Source organism: Rhamphochromis sp. 'chilingali' (assembly GCF_963969265.1).
Source record: "Rhamphochromis sp. 'chilingali' genome assembly, chromosome: 2".
NCBI classification, from domain to species: domain Eukaryota; kingdom Metazoa; phylum Chordata; class Actinopteri; order Cichliformes; family Cichlidae; genus Rhamphochromis; species Rhamphochromis sp. 'chilingali'.
The window spans coordinates 16,175,459-16,195,532 of NC_137930.1; the positions used below are offsets into that span (position 1 = coordinate 16,175,459).

The window sequence follows — 20,074 nt, forward strand, 5'->3', positions numbered from 1 at the left end:
AGAACAGGCCGCTGGTGACTCGTGGTCCTTGTGGCCGTGGGCACCATGTTGGTGACCCCTGATCTAAAATAATAAAATGTTTTGATCGAAATTATTTTGTGTTGTGCTCTGGAGAACTGTTATTATATGTTGATGTACAGTGATATAGTCCAAGAATATAAATATGGAGCTTGACAAGAGGTAACATTTCCACTTTAACAAGCGCAAAGGTAACAAATGAGACACGGCTTGTTTCATTCAAAGTCCCCAAAAACCGTGCACAATTAAAAACTACTTCAAAATCATCTGATCCTTATGAGTATTTTAATCCAGGCATCACAAACACGATCCCTGTTCTCTTTTTGTAGTGCTTTTCTGTTTTCTTTAAGCTGTGCTGATACGCACACTGGTTGGACTGGTGTGTCTCTATTTTCTGCCAACAGATGGGGGTGTTGCTATAGTAACGGAGGAAAGCATAGTGCGTGACTGAAATGTTTTCTAATAAAGACGATCGACATAAATCATCACAATAAATGTGATGGCCATTACAGGTGTCTGATTAGAACAATGTTTACGCCTGGATGATATGTTGAATATGAAAATAATTCCCTATTTGTAACATATAGTTATATGTATACTTAATTAGCGTATATTGTAGGGAACATAAAAATATCATTTGGAACAAGAGGGAGCAAGTATAAGGTGCTTTTTATTTGAGAACTAAACTAGTTTAGCTACCCTAAGTAGTTTTATGTATAATTGCGCTAGATGACGCAAACAACGGCCACCTGTCGCTACGCAAAGTTTTAAGTAGATAGAAAATATACATCAAACCTATAAGTATGTAACACATTGTGGATCTTGTGAGGTACATGTTTACATTAAAGGCGTTGTCGGCGTCATGCGTGATCGCCATGGCTCATCAGACAAGGAGTGGGGGGGGGACCCTGACAAAAGACGAGAGAGAAAGTAGGGTTTGTTGGCCAGAAGTTACTCCGAAACCCTCTGGGACTATTCAATGCAACATCTGCCAAGGGTGGCGACCCCTTTCACACCACTCCCCTGCGTTCATATAGCATTTCTAAACGGGCTTTTCACCAGTGCAATGACACAGCGAGGAGAGTGAGCGAGCAGAGATATCGGTAAAGGCTTTATTGGACAACCCCGCAGTGACACCCCCCACCAGGCTTTTTTTTTCTTCTCGGCTGTGCGCGCGCAGGAGCAGCTGTCATTGGCGCTTGTGCCCGCGCGCTGCATTTAGCGAGACTACCCTGTTTGAAGATTATGCTGCAGCTCTTGGCCATCTTGTGTCAGACAGGATGAGAGTGTGAAAAAAACACCTACAAGGAGAGGAGCGTTTTTTTTCTTCTCAACGTTGACAGGCGAATACCACAGAGGCAAAAATCACGTCTGCTATCGGCGCTGTGTGTGTTGGAAAGACCTCGTACGAGCTGTGGATTATTCCTAGGACATCACACTGAAACCATGAGCTGGGGGACAGAGCTATGGGTGAGTCCTGGTGCACTTGTAACGTTTGCTCTCGCTTTATCATTGAGTGCGTGCGTGCGTATAACGGTTCTCAGAATAAACACGCGTGTGACAATGCGCAGTACCCCGCTTTTTTCCGCTAAAAACGATGTCTAGTGAGCACGTCTTTATGCGTGTTAGTGTTCGATGACACAAGCTAAAGGGGGGCTAATTTGTAGCAGTTATTGCGTGAGATTGTGTGTTTTATTACTACGAGGTGGCATGGTGTTGTTAGCAAGAAGGGAATGGTGCATAAATATGGGCAGCTAGCGTTAGCTCGCCATCCATTTTAGTTTACATTTGAGCCTTTCAAACCACGCTTTTGCACACACCCCCTCGCAATATAACACGGCAATTCCCGTTTCCCAGCGCAGACAAATCGTTGTGGCTGTTTGTTCTCTTTGCGGCGACGGTTGCCTTTTTTTCTCTTTGCTTGTTACCGTGTAATGAATGCATGGCTAACCCGCAGATAAATGCGCACATCTCACAGGCTGCATTATCAAAGCAAGCAGAGGAAGTAGATAAGGTTAAGTTCCCCTAGTTGTGCATCTCTGATCCTGAGGTTACTAAAACCAGAGGCAAATGTTGAACTCGTTCTTCCACTAAGTAGCAGGTTACACTCATTTCACTACTTATGGATTTATTACAGTCGCTACTTTTAAGCCCCCCACCTGTGTAGTTGTTTGCATTCTCTAAAAAGTATTTGCATCTACAGAGAGATTTCAGATAGATTTTGAAATAAAAAGTTTTGCCATAGTAGCTGTTTCGAAATAGTAGGTTAACGCAGGTGTTGCTAATCACATTAGCGAAGGATCAGAGGTGTAATTAATGTGATTAGTAACACCTCTTATTTCATGTCAAGATAGTTGCTGTGAAAAAAAAAGAAACCGCATACTACATAGGCCTGTCTGAAAAGACAATAATATGGTTCCTGGAGTCACCAAGACCTTTATGAGCAGCAGCAGAAGACAAAGTAGAAGCCCGGTGACCCGACTACAATAAATTCCTCTACCATGATGTCACTTTTAAGCCTATTCCTCTTTGAAATTGACTTTCAGGCAGTGTTGAACTTCTTACAACCTGGAAGTAGCCCTCATCAAGCTAGCTGGCATTTCCTAATTTGTATTCAGACACATGCTCACACTTGTAAGGCAACCATGTAAAGAAAAAGGAAAAAGCAAAGCAGTAATGAACATTACAGCACTCTTTTTTTTATGACTCGATAATAGGTAGTTGCTGCAAGTGTGAAAGAGTGAATCTTCTCCCCCCCAGAGGTGCTTGCTTGTTGGCTGTTTCACAATTAATTGCACGTTTTAAATATAGCACATGTGCTAGTTTGTGCTTTGGCACAGACATGCATGAAGCCAAGCACGGAGTATAGATTTGAACCCGTCAGGAGGGTCAGAGTGTATTTACATAAACTCACGTTGCACCGTTTTTCATGCAAATATTTATAGCAAACACAGCTTCTTTTAATATGAGGTGTTCAGCTTGGGAAATGTATTTGCTTGGTTTTTACCTGTGTGCAATATATCACATTACAGTCTCTTTAGGATTGCAGCTTGGAGCCCTTTTTGCCCTGACACAAACAGCAGTCTAAAGTCAATGTTATAAGTTTGATTTTTTTTCTTCTAGTAGACATCAAGTGGTCTGGAGATAGTTAACGTAGGGATGTTTTTTCATTTAAAAAAAAATGGAGGGGGAGCCACTCACTGAATTCTCCAGTAATTTACCTGGTCCAAAGTTCACAAAGAAAACCAATGGCACTCCACATTTTGTTGCAGTTTTTCTGTGCTCTCTGTGTATTTTCATTTTTGTACCACAATGCTTGGCTGACAAATGCTATTGCCTAGGTAGTCATGCATAGCCAAAATACCCTTGAGGTACTTTACAGACTTTCATGTGTACCTTTTGGTCTGGAAAGCATTTACAAGTTTTTTTTGCAGAGAATAATGTATTACAACCAGATGCTTGCTTTTTTTTCTTAGCAGGCTGAATAGAGTCCAGACACTTGATTCTTCAACATGCAGGTTGATTTGAGCAGTGCTCTGCAGGTGGACAATGCACACAGCTAATTGGGCTGTCGTCCCAACACAGCAACCTCAGCTATGCTATTGTGGCAGCACCCACACTTTTAAGTAGAACAAGGATGTAACTAACCAGTATGTTGTTGGTTAGATTGCATAGTTGTGCCCTGCATCTATGCACGATCTTTATTATGTACAATCCAGTTACTTTTATGTTTATTAAACAAATATAAGTAGACATCCCTCACATTTGAAGAGCTATAGGCAGAAAAGTTTTCACAATAAAATTGTTATCATAATAACTGTTTTAAGATGAGTGCACGGTTTCAGCATTAGCTGTCACAAGGCTCGAGTGTAATGTTGCACTCACTTAATGCAACGCTATCCATTTGCTATAAATCTAGAGAGAACAGCATAGCTGAACATGAATGGATGAAATATCAAAAATTCTGCTTGCGTAAACCATCCATTGCTTAATCATTGCAGCTGTAGTTATTATCCTGGCACAACACAAATTACTGGACATTAGCCTTAAAAGGAGCATGCAGCGTGACAGATGAAGGTTGAGTCACGACATGCACTGGACTTTTTCAACAAGCTCATCCTGTTGTTTCTCGCTTTGAACAGGAAAGTGTATGATATTTCAGGAAGTGAAGTAAAAGTAGAGCACAGTTTCTAAACTCTTAGCCACATGGTGAGGTAGTGCAAACAGATCTTATGGCGATATTTCTCCCTTTGCTGCTTTGTGGAGACAGTAGAGTATAACTGAAACTTTATCACAATAGAGAATAAAGTGTTAGCAGAACTGTATCAAATTACTTTTGTGGCTTGCAAATGTGAGCGTTAGACAGACTAACAGGGTAAATAAATGAACTTGACTTGTGGTGGGTCTTTATTGTTTGAACTGCATTACTCACAATGAGTAAAGCACCAACCAGTCAACTCCAAAATGTTGAATACCTTTGGTGCAACATCACAGCACCGATAATAGCATTCACTGTGTTCTTAAAGAAAGGTTTTGAGAATGTTTACTGGCATGCCATCACACTCATGTCCTTGTCACAGTACCAGTTAGATCAGTGTTACAGAAACAGTGTGTCAGAAGAGCCTAGCTATGGTTTGCAACATTATTTCTAAACAGCATTTGCCACTGACAATACAACCTAACCAGGATATTAAACATCATTACATTCTGACAAAATGCTATAAAAAGTAAGTTGGCATCAAAGTCTTTGCAAGATTGTTAGGAAATAACTGGCTTTCTTTTTGTGAAAGCAGAGAATTGAGTAAAACAATTAGAATCACAAGCATGCACAAAAGGGAATAAGCATTATGTACAAATGTGACCGAATGGAACGAAACAAGAAGGAAGTCAAATGTGGTCTAACTTGTGACTGTTTCAATGTGGACCTGGTGTCAGAAAAAAATTACAATTTTGTTCCTAACTATAGAGGTCTTGTCACCTTTAATTAAAAAAAAAAATCTAAATCAAGTCAGATTGAAGTATTGAAGAAAGCAAGACCGCAGCATTTCCTCTGAGATGTTGCTCAGATGCACAGTGTAGAGCTGGTGCTTTAAGCTGCAGAGGTGCTACTATATGAAGATCAATGAAAGAAGAAGATGCACATAATATTCTCAAAAACCAAAGTTGCATAGCTGTGAAAACTGAAAAAAGAAGTTAACCTCACCTTCTGGCTTTACAATGTGACTATAGAGCTTTCCATTATGACACACCTTGAATGTTTCACTTCTCTCGTGTGGATAATTTGGGAACTGGACAGAAGCTGCTTTTCTCACAGTTATGTTGGAGTCCACTAAGTCTGCACTGCCTGTAGGATGTAAAAGTGTCTTTTCCTGTGACATAACTAATTGATGAGGCAACATGGACAAGGCTGAAACTCTACTCAGAGAGCAGCAGCTTAAGGTGAGTTGAGCTTTACAGAAGCATCTCTGGATTTATGAATGAGGACACAATATCCCACAGAAGTGAAGTGAACTTTCCCAGTTTCTTTGATTGTGCATTGTATTGTATTGACAGTTTCACCCAAGACATGGATCTGTGTATTGGCCATCAAAAGGGAAAGTTGTACGGTTTGGAGAGGATTTGTAAACTTGCTTGCTTTCTCTTATATTTTTAATTGGAAATTTTAAGTCAACACCTGATGGTTTTAGTCTTGCATTTGCAGCAGTGAAGTATTCAGGGCTCTTTTCCTGGTGGTGTTTTTGGAGTCTAGTGTTAGGCAGATATTTCCCCAGTGTTTTCTGCTGTTCCATTTCATCTTGATTCAAGCTCCCCTGGGGTCTAGCCTCATCCCTCCTGGTGTTCTCTTGATATTCAGGGCACTTCCAGGACTGAAACCTGAGCTAGCTTGTTTCTTTCTATCAGTGTGTTGGAGTCAGTGGGGGTCAGAGCCTGAAACCCTTGGCAGACTACAACCACCATTGCTCTCACCATTAAATCTTGTACCCGTCACCACCCACCTGCTGACTCAGTGATACCACTTCCAGTCCATTTTCTCTTCTCCTCCTCCTTTAAGCTCTTGTGATGCTAAAACAAAGATGAATGAATCTGGATTTGTTCTAAAGGCTCTTAAGGAGTGAAGAGCAGAAGAAAGTGGTATTCATACAGAATTGGCTCACAGCATTTTTTTTAAAATTAGCTAGACCATTTAGAGTAGAATTTGATTTGATTCTCATTTGCTGGTTTCTTAAATGTGAAAATTTGGTGCTTTTCAGATGACACGTGACTTCCTCCACAATGGGAGCGGTTTAGGCTGTTTTGTCATGTTGTCCATGGAAATGTGACTCATTTCCTCCCACCACAGAGTGTAACTGTAACCTCTAATCTTTAGTCACCACCTCTTTTGTTATTTGTAAAGCCAGACTCTAATCATTGCTGTGACAGTGGCAAATATACAGCTGTTGAACTGCAGTCACTCCAAGTTGACATGTTGTCACCTGAACCTTGTAGCTGTCTGTATTATCCTAATTGCTGTTATATTGTACTGCATACTGTAAGTGTGACTTGTAGTGATGGTAGTGTATTTATTGTCTGTTATTTTTGCGGCTTTTACATTTTGGTTATCCCCAAAGACAAATTGTATGTGACAGCACAGATGTTACATATAACCATCTAGGAAGCATCAGAGTGTGTGTGTGTGTGTGTGTGTGTGTGTGTGTGTGTGTGTGTGTGTGTGTGTGTGTGTGTGTGTGTGTGTGTGTGTGTGTGAGAACGTGCTGAAAACATGGGTTTAGTGGTTGTTGTGAATGCACTTCCTGATACTTTGCCTTCTGGAAATCTGTTCATTTTTATTCAAGATGTGGTCAGACCATATTATCAGTTACTTCAGGACTTGATTCATGTCAAATTTAGTTATTTAGTGGTAATAAAAACTGGACCATGCAGACATCCAGTTACTACATGTTTGTCTCCCACTTTTTTAACTGCGGGACTCCATTTCTACCAATTACTGTAGCCCACTCATACCTTTCTTTAATATTGCTCAGTAGCTCTTGTCTCTTACACTCTTTTCATGTTCACTCGTTTGGAAACAGCTTTAAAATACTGTTTGTTTGCTTTGACCATGTCAATACAGCATTTATGCGTTGTAGTTTTTTGGGGGGGATGCACCAACTTCTTAAACAGGCATTGGTTCTTCAGCCTCAGTCCCTTCAGTTTTGATTATATCTGTGATATTCCTTCCTTTACAGTTAGAATAAGAATAAGAACTGACTTCATATTTTATGGTTAATAAGTGACTGTGTGAGCTTTTTTGAGGCTTCCTTGGAAAACTACAGTGTTGTAATGGATTCTGCTTTTGCAGGATTCTGCATTAAACCTATTTTGTCTCAGCTAGACTGGTATTTTGAATAAGGTAGAAGGTAAATTGTGTGCACTTACATTAATAATTAATAGTTAATGATGCCAGACAGAGAGGACAGAGAGCACTGATTGTAGTGTAAAATAACTTTAACAGTAAATGCCATTTAAATCTTTAACCCTGATTCCCATTCAGTAACAGCTATGTCCCTCACATTTCTCCCTGAATAGGTGTTGCCCTCCATATACTGTACATTAAAATAGAAAACACTGCATAGAACTTTGTCAACATTTTTTTTTTTGTGTAAGTGCCTCCATGATGAGTAATCTGCCTGTCTTGTCAGGCAGCCCCTAAAAAGAGGCATCTTTACTCATATCCTGAGATGAGGCATGTTAGGGTGGAGCGAAACGACTGCCACATAATTTAGAGATTGCCTGGGAAACTGTAGCACATATCTCAGCTCATTTAGATAAGTGAAAGTACTCCATGTTCCCTAAGGCCTTTACCTTGTGGAGAAGTAGTACACATATTAACATGAGCGTAAAAGAGAGAGAAATGAATGGATTTATAAAATCCAGTTATGGTCCCACAGTTTGTGTGGCCTGTTAGCAGATTACTGGCTTTTGTTCAGCTGTGTTGGTTTAACAAGTACACTAGTGAAAAAAAAACAAAAAAAACAAGTACACTAGTGAAAAACAAAAAAAACAACAAGTACACTAGTGAAAAACAAAAAAACAACAAGTACACTAGTGAAAAACAGCGCTCTCTGTTGTATTAGCAACACTGCTCCCTGACTGCGCTAGCAGTAGTTGTATGACTTCACTTTTAAATTGTGTTATGCCACTCAAGTATAAATGACTTCTTGCTGATGTGCGCCTTCACCTTAAAGAAAGTGGTTTGACCCTTGTTATCTGAAGCTAAGCTGGAGTGAGTTGGAAGCATTTGCAATAAATGTTCCGTGTCACTTCTGAAGAAAGTCTCTAGCAAGACAGTTGGGTCAAAGTGTAAAATACATAAGATGCAAACATGCTTAATCTAGTCTCTCATTTACAACCACAATGTTTGCCAGCAGACTTAATTATAAGGTAGTGCAGTTTGTTTGTGTTATTTTTCTTTAAATTACATAAGTCCCATGGCAGCCATAATTTGATTTTAAGACTTGTTGACAAAGATGTGCAGTAATCTCAGACAGTATAGTTTGAGCCACTGCAAAGGAACATGTTGTTAGTATGTTATTCAGTGGAAAGTATTTAAATCGGGCATGTCATGGCAACATGTAGCATGACTGCCTTGAAACCCGGCATCTATACTATTAGGGACAGCTGAGCAGGGGTGTCATTTAGAACCTGAAGTCACTATTAACTCACTGCTTTGGCATGTGTCTGTATTTATTTACCAAGCAGCAACCTCTGGGCTTGTAAAAATGAAGCCAATGTCCAAGTGCCAAAGGTGCATTTCCTTAAATGGCCTAGTGAGGCTGGTTCCAAAGATGAGCAATCTGCAGCTGTGCAGTTACCACTCTCACTTAAAGTGTCTTCACACTTAAAAGTTATTGATGTTTGAGACATGGTTGCTTTTAATGCAAGGTGGGTGCTGAGACTGTTTTGGTGCATGTTGGAGCTTTTTTAAGCTCATTATTTTACATTATCTGACACTAGACTGACAGACACTGCAAGAAGTCTTTTCATAGCTTATTTATTTATAGGGGATGAATTTTAGCAATGACGAGAGGGATTGTGTTTGTGTAATACACCCTTAGCTATGGATGCCTTGAGCTGGTCAAACTGGTGATAACTTAGCACTGCCATTAGCACTTAGCAATCCTCTCATAATTTAGCTGTTAAAAAATAAAACAAAACAAAAAGTAGCAATAGTAATTATGGCTGAAATCTTTAAAACAGTAGTTCAGGTAAGTTCACAGAGGATCTTTCCTATGTGCTATAATAGCATATATCTGCAATAAGCTAATATCAGAAAATGCTGTTACAGGTTGATTCAATTGCAAGTTGTTTGCAAATTAGAGTGCCAGATTTAGGTAAAGTATAGATCAGCCTATATGTAATGGACAGTCAGTACACCTCTTGCTTTAGTGATCCATTTATATAATCTTATGAAGCTTATGGACAGGGAATCTATCACAGTTAAATGTAGATAACATTCAGCTTGAAGAAATGAGAGATGATTATCAACTGACAGACTAAAATATAAATTCATTACAGTTCATTCAAATTGGGCATTTTCCAAAGTTCAAAGTTTCCTTCATTCCACAGACCGTGTTATATAAAGAATTAAAGAGCTTTATCCTCCAAAAAGAAGAAAAACAGCTCAGCAGGAACAATGGCTAATGTGTGTTTGCAGGATTAGCCACAAAGCAGCCTATTGGGTAGTAAAGGTAGAAGGGGGTGTAGTAATCAGATTAATGACTTCATGGTTTAATCAAGTTCTGTGCTAGTTCCTTCTCATTATGCTTCTTATTCTTGGTGCATTCTCGGAGTTTACACTGGCCCCTGTGAAATGAAAATGTTTGCGTATTAGGTATTATCAGGAGTCTTTGCACCACTGTATTCTGGATCTTCAAACTATCAGCACTCAATTATTATTCCAGGACAGGTTTTTCTTTTCTCTTTTATCCCAGTGAGACGGATTAATTTGCGACTTATTTTCCTATCCTGTTGCTTCATGAAAACAGTGACCATGTTGCGGAGAAGAAGTGAGTTTTTTGTTTTTCTGGACAGTGCTCTTTCTGTGATTACACAAAAAGAGGAACAGAAAGAAGAGCCACCGCTGAGCCCTAGTGACGAGTATCTACAGGTGCTACTGCAGATGAAAACGACCAGTGCTGTAAGTCAAGTATTTCTGACTTCAGTCATATTTGCACAGTGATTCGTTTAGTTCAGACAAACAGCAGGATTAGTCAAAGGTATGGGTAACAGTCATAAAGGGTTCTGATATACTGTCTGAGTGAAAGAAGAGACGCCGAGCTGCAGCAGAACTTTCCATTTGATGTCCAAACTTTCCTTCTTGAGTTGGCTATGACTAACAACTGACATGCAGAAATGTCCTGTTACATAAATGCCACACGAAGCTCTTCTTATTAAAGGAGCAAACCTATGAGAGCTCATACTTCTTACCAGTGTTACAAGACAGAAGTAAATAACAAGATAGCACAGTAAAAAAAAAAACTATAGCTTAAAGCAAGAGTGCATTATGCACATGTGCATGAATCAACTTCCATCCTTAAATTTTCAGACCATCAGAGGAGTTATTTCTATAAATACCTGCAGTGCATGCAAACAAGAGTTGTTTTACGTAAGGTCATCCACCGCCTCAAACAGCTGTTCATATTTTACAGGAAGTTTTGCATGTATGGTTGCTGCACATGTGCATTTGCCCTGGACACGTGTGCCTTGTACTTTCACAGTTATTTTCATATTACCTAACATGAGACAGTTGATAGCTGATCCTAAAAAGTGATAATAAAAATTGTTTTCATATCATCATCAGTTTTGCTGTTGTTGGTAAGGCTGAGGCAGGGGGGCACTGTATTTGAAGAGTGTTCTACCTGCTAGTCTTTTTTTGCTTTAATTCATTATGAGGACATAGGTAAATTTAGTGCTTACACCATAATAAGTCCTTTTAACCCAAGTTATGATGCCTCTGAGTGTACTTTCTTTCTTTAAAGTTGCCATTGCCCGTAAGTTTGCAGGTAGGCTACTTATTGACTTTTATAACTCACTGAATTTTGTGCTATTTATTTGTGCTATTTAAATACTCCACGCTGCAGCTGGTGGAGCTGTGATTGAATACGTGTACCATTTACAAAACTATTATTAGACCAAACCTACTTTGAAGTAATCATCATAATTTCACACTCAAAGCCTTAAACATTTAACATTAAAGTTAGTGTAACATCCTAACACAGACCGGCTTTTAGATGGTGTTTGATAATGATTTTGTTCATAGTTGGAGATAGGGCTGCCACGATTAGTCGACTAGTCACGATTACGTCGACTATTAAAATCGTCGACGACTAATTTAATAGTCGACGCATCGTTTGAAGCTTTGTAAGATCACAAAGGACGCAGGAATGAGTAGTAGGATTTAAGAGTGTAATAACGGACTGAAACAGAAGATGGCAGCACTGCATGTACAAGGATGCCAGCTGCCGTTAAACTCCGAAGAAGAAGAAGCTGTGTCCCAGAATTCATAGCGCAGCCCAGCGCAGTTGTCAACAATGGCGGCAGCTAGTTAGTTTTAACTTTACTCTTATTATTCTTTCTTGGTCACAAAATAAACGTTTAACATATTTTCAGGCGAGAATGTAGCTGTGTAAACCTCAAATATCTGCTCAGTTTATCAAGACACCACATATTTTCAAAAGCGCTCCGACGTTTTCGGAGACGTCTGTTACCCACTAGCTCGTTAGCGAGCCGGGGGCAAGGCTAACTAGAGCCGTGAGAACACCGGACTCCCGGCAAATCGTTTTCAAACCCATCGGTCTTTCGCTAGTCAGGTTAAACATACATAAGTCACTTAGATAACTTAAAAATGTTATTGTTTGGCTTTCTTTAGTATTTTATTTGTTCCTGAGTAAATCGGTTTGGCTGAGATTAAAGTTATAGTTTTTGCACAGCTAAAACTGTCAAGCAGACAGCTGATTATCAGAAGTGTGAGACGCTGGAGAATATACTCCGGTGTCCTGTTATATTTTAGAAAGCAAGGAGTTTATTAAACTTCACCGAAACAATCTGCAAATTTCATTAAAAATTAATAAACTATCATCTTGTCTTTATTTTTAGTTAGCACAAACACTTCAAGCTGTAAACTAATGATAGTTATATAAGACCAGATGCTGCTGGTGCAATAAGCTGTACGCTGTACGTCCAATGGATGATGATCTGATTAGTCGACTAATCGCAAAAATAATCGGTGACTAGTCGACTATCAAAATAATCGTTTGTGGCAGCCCTAGTTGGAGACGAGTGACGAGTACCTACAGCTCGTGCTGCAGATGAAAATAATTTTGTTTTGAGCTGTAGTATGCAAACAAATGCAAAATTTACACTCGACTGCTTATTTTAACAAAATGAAGCAACACATCTGTGACCTGGTGTCAGGTAGTTTTCAGCTGACTAAAAGTAAACTTTCAGTAATTTTACTAATTAAGCCATTTGGTTTGGGGGGATTTGTTTACCACAGTTGTGAAAACACCTTGGATTTAAAGATGTAGCTCTTTAGTTTAAATCAATCGTGACCAATTTCTCCTCCTGGACTAGGGGGTCATACCGAGCTATGGAGGCATTGTTCCACCCCACTTTATTGGACAAAGCCTGATGTGTGTCAGAGAGAGGGTTTGGCATCTCCACCAAATATTTGTTCTTGCAGCTGAACGCCCACTGTCGTGAGGAGGCACAAGAAAACGCTGCATTGACCCACTCAGGGGGACATCAGTTTTCACTCCATCTCTGAGGGTGGTGCTTTTGTCTGGTCAGTAAAAAGCTGTATGTAACGTTCTGAATAATCACTTAATAAACCAGACCAGGACATTTTGTGCAACTTTGTTTTTTTTAAAGTTGAGGCTACATTTGGTAGAACAATTGGGCTATTTGTTTTTTTTCTTTCTTTCTTTGGTGTGACCCTCACAATTTAATGACCAGTTCTCAGTGAAAGCAGATTCTTCTCATTCGGGACGGGGTTTGTCAGCTAATGAGACTCAAAATAGTTTGCTCATATTTCCCGTGATTAGAGTTTAAAGCTGTTCTGATACCCATAACACTAGTTTGGTGTGAAACAAAACAAAAACCTCTGCAACTCAGTCAGTCAGTGGTCTGTGTAGGAATCCCCGTCATTATATACCTTGCATGATTCACTTCCACCAGCAAAAGTCTAGACAAGTAGAAAAGAAAGAGCTCCTCCTTTGACAGCACAGGCCTGCTGTTCTTGCTCTTCAGTCAACGCATTGACCCTTCAAAATAAAGGCAAAAGCATCCATGGACTTTTGCACTGCTCCCTCTCTAGGTGAGCATCTGTCTCCTCGACCTCTCCGGGTTACCCTCTGTGCTCGTGTGACCTCATCACTTTCTGTTCTTTCTTTTCATTCAAAGCCTTTCAGTGGGTGGTTAGACTCCTTATGTTTAAAGTTGAAATCCGATTAAAGGCTTAATTGGAATTTTGCAATTGCATAAATAAAAAAAATAAAAAGCGATGCATCAAAATAATTTCAGTAAAACATTTCCCAGTGGGGACTTATTGTTATTTTTAATTTATTTTTCATTTACTGTAGAATTGACTACGTTGCAGAGAGAAATAAATGAAGCACATTATACAAACTCTTTACTAACAAAACAAAGCCAAACATAATTCATACTTTCATTTTTTAAAGTTATTAGTCTGTAATTCCTTTTCATGTTCTTTCCTCTGAGTTGACAAGTGAAATAGCCCCCCCTCGCCCCTTTTTCTTTATTCTTGTGCTTTAATGGCATATTGATTTTTACTGTGATCAGCAGAGCAGCAAACTGACCTCTTCAGGGTTGGTATGAGTCCAGTAATATAAGAAGTGTGCCCAGAAGTTTGCTGATGTAACACAGGGCCTGTTTCAGGTGCTTTTTCCATGATCTCATTATCCTGGCTGTACAAAAGGAGAGATAACTATGCTAAACGGTTTCCTTTTGGTGCTCCCTGCATTCCTTCATGAAGTGAAAAGTCTAGGGCTGTCCTAAATACTCACATTTCGCTTAGCAGCTTTGGTAGTAATCAAAAGCAAATATCTCAATCTTTAACAAAACCTGGGGAGCAGGGTGCTAAAGATGATTGATCTGATGCCTTGTTCTTTAAACATAATTTTTATTTTAGGCTAATTATTTTAATTGTTGATTCTAAGCTTACTAAATATCTGAATGTAAGCGTGCTGATACTCTCTACTGTCTGCTGCTGAAGAAAGGAGAACAGACAGTAGGCCAGAAAATAATTTTTCTGCTTCAATACTATTTGTATATGACTTTACTGCATTTCTTTTGACAGTTAAAGAAATATATACTGCTTAAAAGGTGCATTTGTTATTCAAAATCATTCAGTGGTTAGGAACTGATTATTAGGATAAGACTATTTTATTGTTTCCCATAGGATAGATAATAAAATCTTCATAGATTAGGCCACTGTTACATCCAAAAACGCGTAACATCAAAGATAACAAAAAACCCTGAATGGATTACTCCAAATCCCTTCAAATAGCTCTTATTGCTAATGTTGTTACGATAAGAAAAGAAGCCCCTTCTTTCAGTTGAAGGAAGAAGTGTAAGGTATACATCATGGAAGCAATGAAATGACCTGGAAATTTTTATTTTAAAGCTACTGAGACCCAGATTGGGTCAAAAGATTAGTTTTGACTTTAAATACCACTAAATTCATAGCAATTGTGAAATTTAGCCTGAGGTCTTCGTGAGGTTTGATTTAATTACACTGGTTTTCAAAAGCTCTGCTATTATCAGAGAGGTTGGAGTGATATTTTAAGGGCCTGAATGTTGGTGTTTGAATTTTTTTTTTTTTTAATACTAGTCACTGTTCATATATAACTTGTGCCCTTTTTTTCATTAGATTTTGCATAGAGGGAGAAGTTCCAACCACATAATATCATATATTGTTTACAAAGTGAAATATTTCTGTGAATTTAATCCAACAGGAATTTGTAACCATTCCAGTGAAACTGGCTCATCTTTGCCTCAGATGAGTTGATGTGTTGAGAAAGCCTGTCTTTAAATGGGGAGCAAGGCAATGGCCTGGGCCTTTATTATTTGTGGGATTGCAAAAGTTGTTGTTCAATAGTATGTATTAGTTCAGATTAAGTGGCAGTCTGATACCTGCACTGCAATCTTCCTAAAACGCTCAAGAATAACTAGAGTTTATGAGGCTGACCCTTATACAGATATGCATTAGTTTTCTTACAGCCCATGGACCACCTACGTAAATTTAGTAACTGCTAATGTTCCCTTTGTTCTCAGTTTGAATCTGTTTTCCATTTCCTGAATAATAAAAAACATTTAGTCACACAGTTATATTTATTTTCTTTTACATACGACCACACTAGTACATGTGGCTCACTGACTGGGACGGTATCCTGAAAAAATAAGTGCAGTGGACCTGGGTCATCTCCTGAAGGGATTCCAGCATATTGGCTTTGATAGCAATAAAGTCAGGTGTCCGAGGCAGCAGATGAAAGGATGGTTGTCATAAGGTATTAGTACAAGGGGCAGTAGGAGGATTAATGGAATGGATTGTTTCAAATTTAATGTCTGTTAGAGGTTTTGTTTGTATTCAAACCACTTTTGTTATCATATTCCGTATTTCTACTTGAATTTTTCTCGTGTTTTTTAGGGCTACGATTAATTACACTTGATTGAATTTTGGCAGTCATTCATTTAGTGTGTTCCGTGTCAAAAACTAGTTAAGTTTTCACAATTCTGCAGAGCAAATGTATGTAGTATATTGGCTAATATTGGCTTAGTTGACTGGTGTCGGTCTTTTGGCAAGTAGCATGACATTTAATCAGAGATGGTGAGCAATTTGAATCTGTTGGGTCACATCTATTTTGTGATTCCTAAATCAGACATGTGGAGACCTTGCCCAAAAAGAGCCAGCACCAAGATACATAAGTCAGTCATGTGGAGGTTCAGCTTCAGCTGTGCAGTGACAGGCCTGTTTCTTGTTATTGTAATAAACAGTGTTGTGAAAAAGTCTTTGCTCCATACTGGTTTACTATTATTTTTGTATGTTTGTCACAATTAAATGTTTTAGATCATCAAACAAATTAAATAAGATAACACAAATGTAAACAAAAGGTCTAATGTCACACTTTTTCACACAGGGCTATATAGGTTTGGATGTTTCTCTCCCTTAATAATAAACACATTCATAATGTAGCATAAGTGTATGCTTTAAAAACTTTTTTGTGGCTTACTAGTTCTTTAAATTGAATCAGCGTCTTCAATGGTCTCATGGGATTAGCATCTCTGCTCATCACGTTGACATTGTGGTTTGAGCCATCATCTTGTGAATGCACATGCATAGTGGAAGTTTTAAAGTTTTTAATTGAGCAGTTCTATATATGCATGTTTTATGTTCCTCTATCCATTGAAATGAAAGTTATGCCTGAGTCTACATTCATATAAATAGAGCCTTCAAAATACCTGACCTTTTATTTGATGCCTGTCAAGTAGAGGTACTTACTTTGAAATATGTGGGGTCAAAACCTCCCAGCAGAAAGGTTTAAGTCTGCCCCACCTGATACGTTTGGGAAGTCAGTAACTCCAGTTTATCAATAAAACCAGCTTGAGATGCTCCTGTTGTTGAGATCATGGCATTACAATACAGGATTGAAAATGTGGTGTGACCTAATGATAAAGTATGAGTATATGCTTGTGTCTTACTTTCACATAATGCATTTCTTTCTTTGATCGCACTCTCTTCTAATTCATAATTTATTAATACACTTTTTCTCTTGTAGCCTGCAAATTGCTTGGTTGATGGCTTTTCCATTTTACTTCAGGAAGTGTCTCTTGATTCGTGATCTCAGAATGACTCATCATTATCATGGATCCATTTTTTTATTTATTTTTTTATTTTTTTAAATTAGATAAATGGTAAAGTGAACAAGGTGACAATGTTTACAAGACCCCAGCAATGTGGGCTAGTCCCTCTTGTAATTTTAATCCCCTCGCATATAATCCCGCCTCTTCTGCCATTTCCATTCTTTTCATGACCCCTCCCTCTTTTTTTCCGCTCTCTCTCACTGTCCTCTCTCATCCCACTTATTCCACCTTACGGCTGATGGAGCATTAAGCCTGAATGCTGTGGGCAGCCATAGCTTCAGATTCAGAGCGTGCACTTGAGTGAGCCACTGCTGCGCGAGTTCCTCCCCTGGTCTTTCACATTCTTGCTGTTTCTGGATAATCAGAACTGGCCAGTTTCTGTTGTTATTGTGTAGAAGTGGGGGTTCATTGTTCCCCATAACGTTACCCCTTTAACTGTGGATATCTAGAGCATGGTCTTGTGGATGCCCTCTCCAAATTAACCACAGCTTTTTGGTGCTCTAATTTGGAGGACATCGGATGGACATTTTCTGGATTTGGATATTTTTGAATGATTCCACGACGAGACACAGTGGATAAGATGGTGCCCCTACAAAAAAGGGTAATCTGAGTTATGTGTGCAGAGGAGGAGAGGAGGGTTTTGTGTGCATGATGTGGGTGCAGCTATGCGTGCTTATTGTTTTCTGTTTTGTGCCCTGAATGCTGGATGTCTGTAATAATTTTCATCATGAAGTAAATATTGTTAATTGCTTTAATTGGAACATGGCGTCTCAGAGTGAGCATGTGCTTGGGTGATAACAACAAGCAGTGGATGGGTGTCTGAAAGTTTAGACTTTAGGATTGATGAGGCAGAGTTTAATTTCAGTAAAAATGTGTAAATCTGTTGATTTCATCTTCTGCTGAGTGGCTCGTTGATGAGGAGTGATTGCTCATTGAAACTGACTAACAATGCAGAGTGCACCGCTACCCCTCACCCTCATCCTTCTCACTCCATTGTTTTTGCTTGAGTAGCAGTTAATTGTGTGAAGGCTTGTTCAAAGGTGTGCAAGAAATTTTGATCACCCTCTAGACAACATTTTGTGGCTTTAGTAAAGCTAGAAATATATTTTCCTGAAGTGTTTGAATATTTTGCACTTCTAACAAATAAGCCAGTTTAACACACCTTCTCATAGGCTACACTAAGCCTCTTAAACTTTTCATCACCACAACCACTTCCTGTGTCTAGGGTAAGAAAGCGCACTTTGTGGAGGATGTTCTAAAGTGCCCTGCATGGTTTGCGTTGAGAATTAGAAAGAACTTTTTGCACTGTGCTTAAGAGCAATTATCTGCACTCAGGAAGACTACCGACATGTTAGAAGAGAGGATGGGAGATTGTTGGAGCCGCACTAAGGTTGTCCGTGTCTTCTTTGTTGTTCACCTTTGGAATTATTTTGTAATTCTCTTGGAATTAAGCATACGATTGTTAGTGAAACTTTGCACGTATGTAAATCGATATTCCAGATGAAGGCTTTTCTTTTTTGAAGTGATGAATTTCAAGACGTGACCTCAGCCAACTAAAGGCTCATTTTTTCCTCACAAGTCATGAACGAATCATGAAGAATGAGTTCAGTCTGAACAGCTGTGTTTGGTTATCAGTAGTGAGGATTGCTGCTGCTGCTGCTGCTGCTTGTTTTTACTATGAGCTCTACTTTTTCTCTGTGACAGACCACAATTTGAAATTAAATTAAGAGTAGCAAGGGGAAACTTGCTGGAAAATGACTCGGTGTCAGGAGGAAAGTTGCAGGCTTATTCCAGGAAACACGTCCTTTGAAGAGTTTAAATCACAATTTAGGTTGTTTGAGATCAATTACTGAGAACAAACCAATGCGTGGCCTGTGGGAAGCCAGATGAGCAGTAGTCTACAAACAGAAGTTAAATTTTAATAAACTTAATGATTAGTATGAGCAGTGCTCAACTGCAAAGGTAAAAATGCAAGTGGGCCAGAGTAAGTGAGCAAAAGATCGACAGTAGGTCCCTTGCAGTGCCGTCATTGAACTGATTGAATCGTTTGTAATGCTTAACTTTCTTATTACAATGTAAATGGCATTACAGAGTGCTTTATTTTCCTTCTTGAATGATGTAATCACCATCTTCTTCTTTTCTGCAGGATCAGTTTGACAACTTGGAAAAGCATACACAGTGGGGGATCGAGTTTGTGGAAAAGTACACCAAATTTGTCAAGGAGAGATCAGAAATTGAAACCAACTATGCAAAACAGATTAGGTGAGTATTTAAGTTTACTCAGAATCACATTGTGGGTTGCAGAAGCAGTTGTAATAATGGTGAATGTTTTCCTCTTGATGACATAGATAAAAAAGACACACACAGAAACAGACACTACAGCAGGATTTGACCTACCGAAGTGCCCTTGAGACTGAATCTTAAACACCACATTTTGAAGCTGACCTTGACCTCTGGCTTCCCATAGGAAGAGGAGACTAAATGAACAATCCCATGTGGGAAACCGTGCATTGGAATACAAGTTATCAAGAAATTCTCTTATTTTCACAGCAGTGTTGTTGTTTGCCTGCAAGGAAGCAGAATTACCTTATGTAACTGCAGAACCAAACATGCAAGCGGAAGAGGTTGTCTATTCCCCTCCATCCTTTTTGTCTGTGAAGAGTCTGTCTGCTGCTTTGCACTCTCTCCTGCGTGCTGTCTGATTGTGTTGCTAGCTTCAGTTTCAGGCAAGAGGAAGTCAGGTTGTGGGGGAAGGGGGTGAAGCTTGTGTTTCCATAGAGATTACTAGGTATCAGCATTATCAACCCCAGGTCTGACCCAGATTTTTTCCCCCCTCCAATCACAAGTGTTGGTCCCGCCCCCTCCACTGTGTTTTGCTGCAGTCACTTATTTTTTTCAGGGGAAGTAGTGGGAGTGTATTCGGTCCTGCATTGACAGGATGCGCTTCACAAGACCTCTTGCATCCATGCACAGTGGGAGATACCCCCCAAATCCACAATCCTCCTATTTAAAGAGGCCAGGCAATATGGCTAATGCTTTAAGTATTGACCCCCAACCCCCAGTTTCACAGAATCTAGCCACTACCATTCCAGTATTCACAATGAAGGCCTCTGTAACACGCCCTGTGATCCTGTAT

General features: G+C 39.2%; 1 protein-coding gene across 18 annotated transcripts in view; it reads left to right on the forward strand.

The window, feature by feature from the left end:
- The first annotated feature begins 1,084 nt into the window (after positions 1-1,084).
- The window catches only part of fnbp1b (formin binding protein 1b), a 55,430-nt gene continuing 36,440 nt past the window's right edge, over positions 1,085-20,074 (forward strand). For 16 of the 18 annotated variants that reach the window (XM_080876488.1, XM_080876490.1, XM_080876489.1 and 13 more), the window contains exons 1-2: positions 17,178-17,539; positions 19,085-19,200. In XM_080876488.1, coding sequence (XP_080732614.1) covers positions 17,489-17,539; positions 19,085-19,200 — 167 coding nt within the window. In that variant the 5' untranslated portion in view covers positions 17,178-17,488. Of the gene's footprint in view, positions 1,489-17,177; positions 17,540-19,084; positions 19,201-20,074 lie in introns of those variants that run through there. The other 2 variants (XM_080876492.1, XM_080876487.1) reach the window with 2 other exon arrangements.